Here is a 14,452-nt window from a genome sequence, read left to right as displayed (position 1 = left end):
TAGGAGAGACTCAGAAAATTTGGATACTCAGACAAGAAGTAACTTTCATGCTGCAATGACCTGCACAGGCTGGAAATGCCATCTGGTGGTTGCAGGTTCAGAGCAGCTAAGGAGAGAAAAATTCTGTTTGCTGGGACAGTGAGGGCTGTATCTCCACCATATTTTACTGAAGTGTGGTAAATAAACAGCAAAGAGGGATCTGTGTTAAACAGAAAAAATCAGTCAGAATAGTGATTGTAATTTTGAAAAACTTCAACATTTATTTGCCAATGTAAAACACTGAAGTAATTATTGTTTCAATTACTGGAGCAGCTGGCACTAGACAAAAAAGTGGATCAGTGGGACAATATTTAAGAAAGGTCAATAAATTATCTTGAAACCACAAATTTTGGAAAGGCAATTGGGATTTGTTAGCTTAGAGAAAACACAGCAGGGTGAGCTGGCACCGTCACCAGGAAGGTTTGGTGCTGCTGCAAAGAGGAACCTCAGGGGTGGCTCTGCAAGGACAGCACCAACCAGAGCAGGGTCACTGCAACCTAAGGATGAAAATTAGACAGAGGATGTTAAAACCTGCAATATTTCAGTATGTGATGCACAGAATCAGTCCCAGGAGCTGTGTGAGAGATGAATGCTCACAGTGAGGGATCCTCTCGGGGTGGTGGATGTGTCCTTGCCGTGCTCCAGCCTGCAGCAGACAGGGGAGAAGCAACAAACATTTCCTGCAAGTCCCATCCACCCCCATTCCCTGCTCCTGTGCAGACATGGAATGAGAACTCCAACAAAATTCATGAGATTTCATCCCTTAACTCAAGCAACAAACACTTCTAAGCCCCATCCAGCCCCCATTCCTTGCTCCTCCATGTGCAGACATGGGAGTGATAACTCAAAAAAAATTCATGTGATTTCATCCCTTAACTCAAGCAACAAACACTTCTTGAAAGCCCCATCCAGCCCATTCCCTGCTCCTGTGCAGACATGGAGTGAGAACTCCAACCAAATTCATGTGATTTCATCCCTTAACTCAAGCTTGCTGCCACAAATGCAGTGCATTTATTCATTTATTTTCCTGTTCCACAATGCACCATTGATTCTTCCTGGACAATGACAATCAGATGTCACAGACAAAGGGAAATGAATGAAATCTGACACATTTATTTAAGCCTGCAGCGGACTAAATTATAAATAAATCCTGCTTTTTCTGCAGCACAAAGGTTGCAGACTGACTGTCCCTGTGGACCCTGCTCTCTTCTCACTGCTTAACAGACTTTCCAACACTTTCTTTTGTCCTGATAGCAATCTCTCAGCAGGGCTTTTGGCAGACACATGTATTATGTGTCAAAAGTGAAGTGGAAATAACTGATGGGAAGTACAGAAATCTGATGGGAATAGTTCTAATAAGGAAATGAATAAACATCAAAACAGTAAAACATAACCAGAAAGAATCCAGCCAGAAAGCTTCTGAGCTGCTACTTGTCTGAGATCAGCAGCAAGGGCATTTTCAGAGTTCAGATTGTTCTGTATTAGTACAGAGAGCATTAATATATGCTGAACTCAGGCTTACATGTTAATTTAATTAATTTCCATTCTTATTTTAATGCTGTTAGAAAACAAAGCTCTCACTTTGAGATGAACTTTACCTGTACTACAAAATGTATATAGTAGATTAATTTCTAGAACACTTTTAGAAATCCACTGACCACAATTAGCTACATTTAGGATGAGTTACTATTGTACATCTGCTCTTGCCATCCATCACTGTGACTAACTTAAAAAAACTGAAATAATTTGGAAAATGCAAAGGTAATTCAGCATTTTACACTCACTGTGACTGAAGGTGCAGCTCTATAAATATATTGGTAGAAGATGTGGCTACAAAATGCTTTGGGAAATGTTGGTGATTCCCTGAAAAGTGAAGATTTCTGCCCTGAAAATTGCCTCCATCCATCCTTCCACATGCAGAGAGACATTAAGGCTTGGGTGGAGAGTCTGATCAGGACAGCACAAAATCATGTCTGGGGGATTATCTGCGAGAACCAGGATGAGAAGGAACTCAGAAACATTGGCTGATCAGGCTGGAGCTTCAGAGTGATCCCCTGGCAAAGAAATCCACAGAATCTGGAAAAGATTGATGCATGTGGAGCCCACAGGAGCGACGGAACAGAAAAAGTCCCACCAACATTTCAAGCCAGGCTGGTGCTGGGCTGTGAGAAAAGCCTCCTTCAGGAATCCAGAATTAGCTGGAATTCTGCCTCATGCAGTCACAAATGATGCAATGTTTGTAATATTAATGTTAATGTTTAGTTATCTTTATGCACACAACCCAAATTTCTGTCTTGCTGGTTTGACTCCATAATTCAGGGACAGGTTTTTGTTCAACCAAGCTGAACTCAAATAAATAGCTGGTCCTCTCTAGTCTCCATTTGTGAAAAGTCTATTTTATTTTATTTTATTCTACTCAGAAAAGAAGCATCAATTATATTTCATGCAATCCCTTCATTAATCTGGCTGGCTGGAACTGAAACTTCATTCCAAAACAGGTCATGTGTTTTGGACATGATTTTAAACTTGCAAGTTCTCTCTTCTAAAGGCTGCAATCCTTTGATGGATTCTTTGATTTTGCTGTTCACTGGACACTTGGTCAATCTCCAGGATAATGAAATTCCTACAAACTAATGCAGAAATCACATTCAGAGCTATTATTTCTTATAATAATTCACAGAGACTGGAAATAACTTTATTTTCTACACTTGCAAGTCAAACAGGCCTGCTAAAAAGCAATTACAAACTCAACATGCAGGTTTTGAATTTACTGACAAGTGTTGATACTGGACATGTGTAAGCTTCCCATTTCTTTCCAACTAAAACAAAAAATGCCATTTTTTAGTACTGGTCACAATTCTGCATTTTCTTATCACCATTTTATGCTTGTTTATCAACAGATGACAGAACAAGGCAACCTTACATTGGAGATGGACTCTCACAAACCAGCTACAGACAAAAAAAAACTTTTATAAAATATTCTGTGCTAAGTTAAATATCTCTAAATTCAGTAATTGTCAATTACAATATATTAAATAATATTGTAATAGTGGTGAATTTTCAGCTCCACTGAAGTCACAGGCAAAATTTACAGAATTTCATCCTCAGCCTCTGTCTCCCTTCCAAAAACAGGGATAGAGGCATCAGTCCTCAAAAATACTGCCCCAGCTTCCTTCTAAAATAGCACTAAAGTGAGTCAGATCTCAGCAAACCACAGGAGATGAACTCAGTTTGGAGTTAATCTCGGCGCTGCCTGGTTTTGCTTTTTAATATAAATCCATATTTGAGTAGAGCAGGAGCCCAGTGTGCCGTGGGGCTGCAGTGCCAGGGGGGTCAGAAGGTGAAAGCACCATTTCAGACTCACAGGAAATGCTCATTTACCCCCAGTGCCCACACCAAGGACAACCTCAAGCTGTGCTCGGGTTTTAGGTTGATACTTCTCTCCCTTTCCTTTAACTCCAGTCCTTACAAGCTCCCCGAGAGAAACAGCATCAGATAAAAGTCTAATCCAAGGCATATCAGTGACAAATATGGGCACAAAGAGATGGAACCCTCAGTGGGGACACTAAGTCTGCTCCCTTGAAACTGAACAGAAACTTTAACTTCTCCAGGAGCCCATCATTAAATGGCTTTGATAACCTTTAAGATTTTGCAATTCATAGTGAAACTCCTCAGTGCCTGTTAACTGGTTTTGTATCACATAAAAAGGTTTCCTCATTTATTTTGGTTGCAAGCCATATGGGCATCACCGCTTTCCAGCACACTGTGTAGGCAGAAAGTGTTACACTGTTTAACAGAGTGGTAAAAGCATTTTCTCCACAGAAAGGAATTCTTCATAATGATCTTCATGAGGATTATTCAGTGCTTCTCCCCATGGCAGGAGGCTGAGGTAAGGCATGGACAAAGCAGAAGGAACAGTGCAAAGAAACCTCTCAGTACCAGGCCACAGATAAACACACACCAGATTTGATGCTGACGTGAATGACCATTCTGGAAGCAGATCAATACTGCACAGCCCAATTAATAAAACAGAAAATTACTTTTTAAAGTTGCTATTGAAGCTGGACTATCAATAATATTGCAATATACACTAATTTCATATCAAACAGATATGAAAAACAAAGTTAAACCTGCATTGCACTTGATTCCCCAGTTCTTACATCTGCTCCACATAAAAATTAATGATTAATAATAGTGGCCAAGTGTTTAAAATTAAATCAATGAATCCATGAATGACAGGAGATGTAACCCTCACAGGGTAAAACTGAATTTGTTTCCTTTCTGGGAGAAAACCACCCATACATCCTTGAATAAGAATCTTTGTTCAAAGGCTAACAGGAAACTCCAAGTGGATTCAAGGTAAATACCAGCCCCTGTTATCCAAGAAGATAAGAAGCACAAATGCATTGGTAATGTTACAATGTTGTAATACATTACTGAATTATACAACAGTGTTATTTCCCCAAATTCCTCCAACTTATATGACTTAATGGGGACACAGACAACGCTCATATATGAGATAATAAAGTGCTTTCATAAAGGATCACAACTTCCTGTGTTTCCAACAGAAGTATTTACTAAAATGTTATTAAAAGTGTTAACCCATGAGCTGCTGCACCAGAAACAAAACAGTCAGTAAAAAAGCTGGAATATGGTATTTAATTCCTGTACAATTCTACAGAAAAAAAAAAGCACCTGCAACAAAACCCAGCAGTGGTACCTTATGTCTTGTTTTTGTTAGCATAGTTCTGAAATGTGCACTGAGAGCTGCAGGATAACCCTCCTGAGCTCTATTTCACATCAGCCACGTGCATTGAAATACCCACTCTTGTTAGACAAAGGATAAGGCTTATACCAAAAACCACTGTGCCACTTGGCTGCATATCTTTGGTATATTTATAGTGCAACTGTTCTGCTTCTTCTCTGAAGGGAAAAGTTTTCCAAAGCACTGCATCCCCTGCCACGAACTCCTACACTCACTGGGACCTCTGACACTGACTTACTGCTTTAAACAAATGAAGAATGTGCAGTGAAAATAATTCCTTCCTGTTTTTTAAACATACTGCTGAAATAAAATGGCATCATGCTGGGAAGTAATAGCACATTTCAGTCCTCTTGCAAGATTTTAGGAGCATACAAATGTGAGCACAAATTTCACAGCAATTTTTAACAACAGATACCCAAGGTGCTATTTGAAAACATCTGTAACTTAATGATTCTTGATCTAGATTTAGTCAACCTTCATCTCTACAAAAAAACAAAAAAAAGACACCTGTTTTTCATTTTGCTTAGATACTTAGAATTATTCATAATGCATAGAAAGGCTAGAACTACTTAATTAAAATATACTGCAAGCGTGTTTTTCTAAACTTCTATTGCTAAAGCCTTGCTGTAAGATTTACTGGAGCTGGCCTTTACACACAGCACCATGTATTGACACAAGCCTGGCTATATACCTGTGTTTCAGCCTGTCTGAGTGGGCACACCAGCACACGACTATGGTACACATCACCCAGGGGCAGTGCAATGAAATGTGGAGCCATTGAAATGCCATCTCGTGGGGCTTCAGCTCCTGAACAGCAGCATTCTCTCTGAGCAGGTCTGTCCCACCAGGCTGGCATATTGCTGGACACTGGCCTCATCACTGGGCCCCTTCCTCCTCTTCTTGTACACGCTGTAAGGCATCACGGTTCTCTTGTGCAGCACCCTCACCCTGCCCAGCTCCTTCAGGCGACCTTCATCGACTGCAGAGGCAACCAGAACACAAAAAATGTTATTTACAGCACCTTAATTTATGCCCCTAACTTCAATATGCCTAATGAGAGCTGCATGAAGGAAGAGAAGTCATCTGCAGATAGATGGAAGCTGAGCTGAGCTGCAGAGAGTTCTTGGATCGTGGCTGGCACCAGACCCAGCCTGCAAAGGAACTGTGGCTGCAGGGTGTGGAGAGGCAAATCCTGCATCACACATTTCTCATGGTGATGGATGGCACTTCTGAAAACACCTCTACTGCTGTATTTAAAAATTCACATTCATTTAGTGCTCCTGGAGCCAAAGTCAAACTCCATCTGGGAAAATCTCAAACAGAACTGACCAGGGGAGACTCGTCATTACAGAACGCCCTGCAAAACCCACCACACCAGCTGGGACAAAGGTACTGTAACCAGCAGGAAACCTCAGGCTGCTTCCTTGGGTAAGCATCAGGCAATAAACCACATTCCCAGGTGAAGCTCCCTGCCCTCCAGCCCCAGTCTGCTTTTCCCTCAGTTATACTGGTTGTGAGTTACATTTTAGGGGTTACATGTCCTCACCTAAGTCTGATCCCTGAGCTCTGTGGATCAACAGGGTGAGCAGTGCAAGCACTCCTTGTGTGGGTACAACACAATTCGTCTTCAAAGATACACCAAAGTTAAATATTTTTATTTCCTTCACATACAGACCCCTTGTGCCTTAATTTATGCAGAATCATACACAAGAGTGTCACTGGACAAGTTAGGCTTCCTTATTTTCATGAATCCCATTGATACTCCTACTGCTGAACAATACTATATAGCTGCTGTGTGTCAGAAAATTTTGCACTACAGTGCTAGAAAACTCTTTAAAGAAACTCAGAGAACATGCCACACACCTAAAGGCCACTGCAGGATAAATTAGTAAAATTATTACAAAATAATAGGAAAAGAAATCTTGGACTTTTCTGAACTTTAGGTTCAAAAAGTCACCAAGAAGAGTCAACCTAGAATTAAAACATCAGTTTGAGAATCAGTTTAAGCATCTCCAGTAATAACAGAGATGCTTACTGGAATGTCAGTATTTTGCAACATGAACTATGCAAAGACTTCCTTTTGGACCTTCTTTCTGCTTTTATGTTTTAAAGGAGGCCATGAAACTCTTTTCTGTGCAAGACACTCTGAAGAACCTGCCCCTGTTCATCCACAGAAATAGTCTGTAAACTCTTTTCCTGCTGATTGCCTGAATTTAGTATGTGAAACTTAATGAAGGCTGCTTTACCAAGTTTGGAATGACTTCATTACTTTTATCTGTGTTTTGATTCCTGACATGAAAGCACAATGTGTTTCTTAAGACTTAACTGGGAAAACATGGTTTGAAGGAAGAAAATCTGAGTAGCACTTGCTAAGATTGTGCTCCCCACTAATTATTGTTGGCAATTGCTTTAGATAAACACCAAGTCAAAAACACTTTATGGCTTTCTCTCCCTCTTTGAAATCCATCAGGTTTTTGATGTGTGGCCAACACCTCCCTGATATCCCAATGGGTTGGCTGGTTTTACCACCAGCCCTTCTGCCTCTTCTGTTACATCCTCCTTGCTGAGAGTTCACCAAGGAAAAAATCTGCAAGTTTAGCTTCTGGAGGTGACACAAGTGTAAAGGTATTTTAACTTCTTCAATTGGAAAGTTTCTATTTACTGCAGCTCTAGACTGACTCCCAGTTTGTGCCCTGGGATGGACTGAGGCCAAGCTGAGCCCTCACAGCTCTGTGCCAAAAGCACTTTAGAGCTGGTCCATACTCACTGATACTCACTGATTTCAAACGCTCCCAAAGCCTGATACTGTGGGTGAGTTCATCTCCTGGCTTGCAGTGCTGCTGGCCCCACATCTGATTTCTTTGAGAGACTAAAGCTACTGTACCTTGGTTTCACTTCCTGCCTCAGCTAAACTCTGTTCTTGTTCAGCATTTGTGCCCTTCCTCCACTTTTACTCCTTGCAATGAAAAATAACATTCCAAATTTCTACAATGATTACCTGTTCTTCCATTGACTCCCCTCAAAATCAAAGCTTTAATAACAAAAATAACCTTCTGTAAAAGTACTTAATGTATGTAACTTAAACTCCATCTGTAAAAGAAACCTTTTACTGAGATGTTAAGTAAAATAATCTCAAGTACACAGTTAAGCTTTTAGAGATGGCAAATAGGAACTTGTGTCACCATTATAACAAATCTGAAAGTCAGAACTCAGCCACCTTTCAGTTGCTGCTGGTCTGGAGGCAACATCATGGGAATTCAGGAAACTATTCCCTTTAAACACAATTTAAATATAAGCAGAATAAATTTAAAGTAATTTAATGGAAAATAAAAGCAGATTGGGCTCTGGCACACTTTAACAAAGAAATTACTCTCCCAATAAGAAAAATTAAGTATCTGCTCCTGCTGAGTGGCACATGGTAAAATCTGCTTTCTATTCAAAATTATGCCAATTGAACTCAAGCAGGCCTTCCCTGTGTGGCTGATGCTGGGATACAGCAGCAATCACAATTCAAAATGAGACCAAATGCTTTATTGTAAAAAGCTCCTTGCTGAAAATAAGAAAAAAATCCCATCCCTTTAAACTTTAGTGAAGAAATTTTATTTAGTGACTTACATTTCCCTGACTGATCAGATAGTGGAACAGTATATTAGAGCAATTTTAGTCATTTCTGTAATTACTGAATACAGTACTGTTACCACTAAAAAGTTTTTTAAAAGTGCTTATTTTTCCTCCTCACACTTTCTCATTTTTCACTCTCTGAGCTGTTGATTTATTATAGTCTACGAAAGAGACACTGTCATTTGACACAAAAAATACACAAGGTTTCATCCCTTAATTCAGTTACATCTATCAGTATGGTCTGGATGCTAGATAAACAAAATACAGAGCAATCAATTATGCAGATTGAAAGTTCCTGTAAATTTAGGGAACTGGGCAACTGCAGCTGCCAACTGAAAATAGAAATATTATCCTGTAAGTCTCAGAGTTAAAAACACAGGTGAATTCTTAGTGAATAAATTACCTGTCACTTCTTTCTTTTCTCCTCTATACTCCTAAAGCAGCAAATTACTTATGCTGCAGTTGCCTGTTGAAATTTGAATATAGGAGAGATTTCACTTCTAATTCAACCTTGCCTCTGTGACCCCATAAAGACTGCAGAGAGGTGTTAAAATGTTCTGTTCCCAGCCCCAAACCACTGCTAAATGGAATCCACACAGGGAGGATTTCCTCTCTGAGGACACAAAGGGTATCTGTAAGTTTTCTCGGCTGTTTAGGTGGCCTGGAAAGGCCCAGGGATGGCCTTGAAGAGCCGACGCTTCAAAGGACGAGGAGAGACTTCTGATCTTGTCTCGGTCTTGGTGTTTATTAATTGTTTATCTAAAAGATTTTCTTTCAGCCCGACAGAGGTCTGCACAGCAAGTCAGCCATGGGCACACTCCCGAAGCCCCCGGGCGGTCACTTATCTTTATACCCGAAGTTACGTGTACAATATTTATCATTTTTCCCCAATACCTTCTACCCTTATTAACCGGTGCACTTTTAGTAATGACCAATCCCAAAGTGCCACCACCACCACAGAAGATGGAGGCCAAGAAGAAGAAGAAGAAGAACAGGACACGCCCCAATTCCTCCATCTTACTTCTTTAGACCCCCCTGTACAAAAATCCTAAACCCTGTGTTTTACACTCTAACTAACTTATCCCTTCACCATTCACCCAGTGAATTCCTCCCAGTCCTCATACAGGCGTCATCTCCTGTGTAGGATCAAAGTCCAGCCACCAGACACTTCTGGCAACATTCCAGGACTCCCGAGCCCCCCAAGGGTGGTCTCGGCCTCTCTGCACCTCCGTCCTGAGGTGCTGAGATCCCACAGGTATCAGGCACTAATGCCAGCAGAGAGCAAAGCAGGGAGCAGGAGTGACCCAGAGCCTCCCATGCCATGGGGTGTCTGGGCAGGCTCTGGGCTGAGCTCCTGACCCAGCTCGCACATCCACCCTCACCTAAAGGTAAAATGGTAAAAATTTGCTTTCTATTCAAGAAGGGAATTTGCTTTCTATTCTAAAGGGCAGCCTCAGCCTGCACTCACCCAAAAAGGCTCCCACACTCCAGGGATGAGGAGGAACATGAGCAGCAGGAAGCCAAACAAACTCCTGTACAGCCCAGTCCTTATTTCTCTGCACAACACAAATCAACTTACCCTTAAAACTACAAGCTCCCTCCCAAGCCAAAACACCATTTGCAAATGCTGATAAGCATTCCTGCTGAAACACCAGCATGAAATAAGGAGGAATGATTTCACCTTTTTTATTCACAGCAATAGAAAGCTGGACAGCAGTGTACTCTTTAAAGAAATCCAGAATTTCATGGTCTTTTCCTTAGAGCTCAGGGGTGGATTAGCATTTTTTTAATGTTATTTGGGGAAGCCCACATCCAAATATTTTTATTCTTCACATGCATTAAGCTTTATTATCACTCCCTAATAGAAGCTGAAGTGAAAACCAGCTCCATCTGCTCAGAAATCTGGGTAAGCACGTGCAAAGCTGGACAAGGGAGACTCGGAGTGCAGAGTGAGCTCTGCAGGAGCCTGAGAGCCAACACCACGCTGAAATAAGGGTGATGGCTCAAAGTTTCTGCAGAAATTATTACTAAAACAGCTTTTTGGTGGTGGCTGAGCTGAGCCAAGCTGGTTTTGATCAACAGTGATGTGGAAGGGCAGCCTGAGCTGCAGCATCCTGTGCTGCTCCTCTTTAGAGCCTTCCTCCCCTTGGACAGACTCCTCACAAAAATGACATTGTTTAATTTCTCTGGGGTATCATCTAGAGATGGAAGCAATCTAACTTTCCCTTAAAGTGCTTTTTTTCCACTTACAAGAAACCAAATGAAGAAATAATTAAAAGTAAAGTGACAAATGTATTGACTTTCCCATTTTCTAAATAGGAGAAAGGACAACTGCCAATTTCCAAGCAACCCACATTAGTCAGAGGAAAATATTTCCTATATCTTCTGTACAGAATGGACTCAGAATTAGCAAGAAGCCTAACTGAAGACTGGTAACACAAGAAATGTGGTACTCCTGCTAAACTCTGAAATTATTCTAAGTTTAATTTTCTTTAAATGCTCCTTCAACTCCCTAGAATCATGAAAGTATTTGGCCATCATCATTTTGTAATTCTGCATCCATACTACACAGAGAACCTGGATTTTTTTTCCTCCACCACAGCAGGATAAAATAGTTAAAGACAGAAAGGAAAAGGCAAAAAACCAACCTAATTCAAAAATTAAAATATTTAAATCTGTGTCATTAACTGAAACCGGTGATTCACTTTAAAAGTAGACAATGAAGGCAACTCACACTGTAAATTAAATTTCCATTTTGCTTAAAAATGGAATCTCAAAAGAATTATTTTACCTCTAAGCATGAAATCCACAGAACAAAAAGTCTGAAGATAAACACTTGACGACTGCTGCATTTTCAGCCCATGGATGTGCTGGGGTTTTGATTTTGTTTCATGTTGCTTGTGGTTTTTAATTTTCAATTTTGAAGCACTTAGGATTTGCATAGCTTTTAAAGATGAACAGAATGTTCCCGTTTTTACAATCAAAGAAAAAAAATTAAATTTACAGGGAGATTAAAAGTTCCATGATACTCAAGCTTTCAAACTAGGTGTAAAAATGGCAAAAAGAAGCACCATCCCTTGCTGGTTACACTATGGTGATGTTAATTTATATGAGGAACACTAAAGCCTTGTTGAATTTTTTTTTGAAAGAAAAGCTACATCTGGTTTACATGACCTTGTCACAGTTAATGATCAATGATTTTAAAACAAAGAAACTGCAAAAGGAAGAAACACATTAACTTTTCAAATTTTATGACTGAAACATAGGAGATATTAATTACTGGAAATCAAAAATTATTCTACCACAATCAGAAGCCAAATCTTTCTGACCTTTGAATTTAAGCTCATTTCAATTTAAAGCATAATTTCTTTTGTTCAACAGCAAAGTATAGGATGTCATCCTCAAAACCAAAAAGGCCAATCAGCAATACACATTAATAGTCATATTTATATAAAACAGTGAGCTGAAATGTGCTTTTTCTCATATTGCTTGTTTCAAGCTATACTCATACATTAAGGAATATTAAAGACCCCTATGCCTTGGGGTACAAAAATACTAACTCAAACCAAAATAAGAGTACAGTTAAAATGAAGCATAAACAACACACAAAAAAATCCACTGAAAAGAATTCTTAATTAAAACCAGAAAGCACAAGTCACAAAGGAAGTACAGTAAAATGCTCAGGATATTCTCAATCAGCCAAATCTTTGCAGTTATTCTAACAAAAAATAGGAACTTTTGAGAGCACTGATCAAAAAGAACATGTTTGTAAAGTGTGGCAGGCCCTGGCACAGGTGCCCAGAGCAGCTGTGGCTGCCCCTGGATCCCTGGCAGTGCCCAAGGCCAGGCTGGACATTGGGGTTTGGAGCACCTGGGACAGTGGGAGGTGTCCCTGCCATGGCAGGGGTGGCACTGGGTGGGATTTAATGTCCCTTCCAACCCAAACCATTCCATGACACCATTCTTCTATGAAAAGCCAGTACAAAAGACAAAAGTTAGAGATAATGCTTTAAGGAGTTACAGCTCCAAAAGAATGGGAAGAAAACAGGGAAAAAATCTGAAGGAGCAAGAGACTTAAATACTATTTAAAGATCTGAACTGCATAGAAGTGAACGTGGCAGAAAGCAGCCAGAGGATTTTTCAAAAAGAAGGGCAGAGTCCTCATTAAGACTGACATGTGAGGAGGAAAAAAACAGAGACAAGAGTCAAGCTGAGAATTACAAACGCAAACATTGCCATGAAATAGGAAAAATTGAAGCAATTGGCAGTAGCTTATCAGCTAAATAAATCAAATTACAGCAATCAATTTGCTGGCTAAATTAATTAAAACACGGAATCAATTAGGTTCCACGTGAGGAGCTGGGATGATGTCACCAGAGCAGGGAGTGAACGAGGATCCTTCCAGAAGGTCTGACCCTGGCACAGGTTTCCCTGTGGATGCTGGAGTGTGGCTCAGCACATGCCTGTGGTGTCCCTTCCATGGCTGCTCTGTGCCTGAGCCTAATTACAGCTGCTAACTTTTATCACATTTGGAAACCAGTCCCACACGCTCATTGTCCTCAGCATGAAATAAATCTGCACGACTGCTCTGCTCGTCCCACGTTATTGAACTTTTAATTTCTGCTCTTGTGCTCCTAACACCTTCTGCATATGGAAAATGATTCCTACAGGATTTGGCAGTCCTTGCCCTTCCCCGCATTCTCCTGAATCGTCACCAAAAAAAAAAAGTTAAAGCAGAATTATTCTGCTGGAAAATCAAATACCACAATGTTCAAAAGGTCTAAGAGTATCTTGAGCATAAATCCATCTAAGAATCATCTCTTCAACACAAAGAGAAGTTAAGTATGCCAAGATATCTTTATTTTTCAAGGAAAGCCCTCCAAAAAAAAAAAAAAATCCAAAATACATCCATTTGTTTCACAATCTCTGTGATGGTCATCGTGGATTAACACATTTTTGAGAATTTCGCAATCCAAGCCAAAGGTTTCATGCACCACACCAGAAGTCAGACAATTGTGCTGCTCAAAGGGCACTGGTTTAGTCTGTACATATATGTTAAAAGCAGATATATTCAAAATATCAATCAATCCAAACTTTTAAATCACAAATATTTATTAAAGTTTGCATTTTCTAACCCACACACCAATTCACGTCATGGCAGCTGCTTAGGACCCACAAATTAAGAGAATAACATTTCCTTTGTATTACAGAAGCACTGCATATGAGGCTAAAACCCCATGCCAGTCACTTCAATTTAATCCAAACACAGTAAAAAGTGAGGGGAAAATGTGTCTGGCTACACCTTATTGGCATTATCTTCATTGTTTAAACATCCAGTACACTCAAGGATCACACTGGATTTAGAAAGATGCATTCTGATGGCTCAAAGTGCTCATGAACTTAATTAGAAACAGAGAGAACCTTTTAGATGTCTGTTCTAGGGAAGCTGCTAGAAAGAACTGTCTTTTTTCCTGCAGAATGCAATTTCTTTTTCTTACAGAATTCAAATTTATTACCTATAGCTCTGATAATAGTGGAAAGTTACTTCTTTAGAAGACTTTAGTTCGTGATCCATCAGAGTTTATTTAAACTGTTTCCCAACTCTCTGAAGTACACAACACTATCTTAAAAAAATATAAATTATAAGCAGCAGTTGCTGAAGAGCAAAGCAGCAATTTCTCCCAAATCAGATGATTGCAGAGCTCTGAACAATTGGTTTAATGTTTTCCATCTGTGACAGTTTTTGCGACCACATTTTCATCATGTCGAGAAGTTCAGCGCATTTATCCTTGTAAACATTAATCTGCATCACACCACCCTTATAAACATTAACACATCCTGGCCTCTGCATTAATCCCTCTGCCTACATCCATCCTACAGAGATTCAGCCCTTTGCCAGGGGCCTGAACTCTGAGACGTGACCAAATGGCAACCACAGGACACAAATATGTGATCGTGGCTTTTCTGTTCAAAGCAGGAGGGGAACAACACCACTATCACACTAACATACTAGATTTTTAACATATA

General features: G+C 40.1%; 1 protein-coding gene across 7 annotated transcripts in view; it reads right to left on the bottom strand.

Annotated features, from left to right (window-relative positions):
* Positions 1–234: 234 nt before the first annotated feature.
* The window catches only part of ATE1 (arginyltransferase 1), a 70,175-nt gene continuing 55,957 nt past the window's right edge, over positions 235–14,452 (bottom strand). For all 7 annotated transcript variants that reach the window (XM_059476750.1, XM_059476754.1, XM_059476751.1 and 4 more), the window contains one exon: positions 235–5,783. In XM_059476750.1, the coding sequence (XP_059332733.1) occupies positions 5,605–5,783 (179 nt within the window). In that variant the 3' untranslated portion in view covers positions 235–5,604. The remainder of the gene's footprint in view (positions 5,784–14,452) is intronic.

Source organism: Ammospiza nelsoni, chromosome 8, assembly GCF_027579445.1.
Source record: "Ammospiza nelsoni isolate bAmmNel1 chromosome 8, bAmmNel1.pri, whole genome shotgun sequence".
NCBI lineage: Eukaryota > Metazoa > Chordata > Aves > Passeriformes > Passerellidae > Ammospiza > Ammospiza nelsoni.
This window is presented reverse-complemented; position numbering and strand designations above follow the sequence as displayed.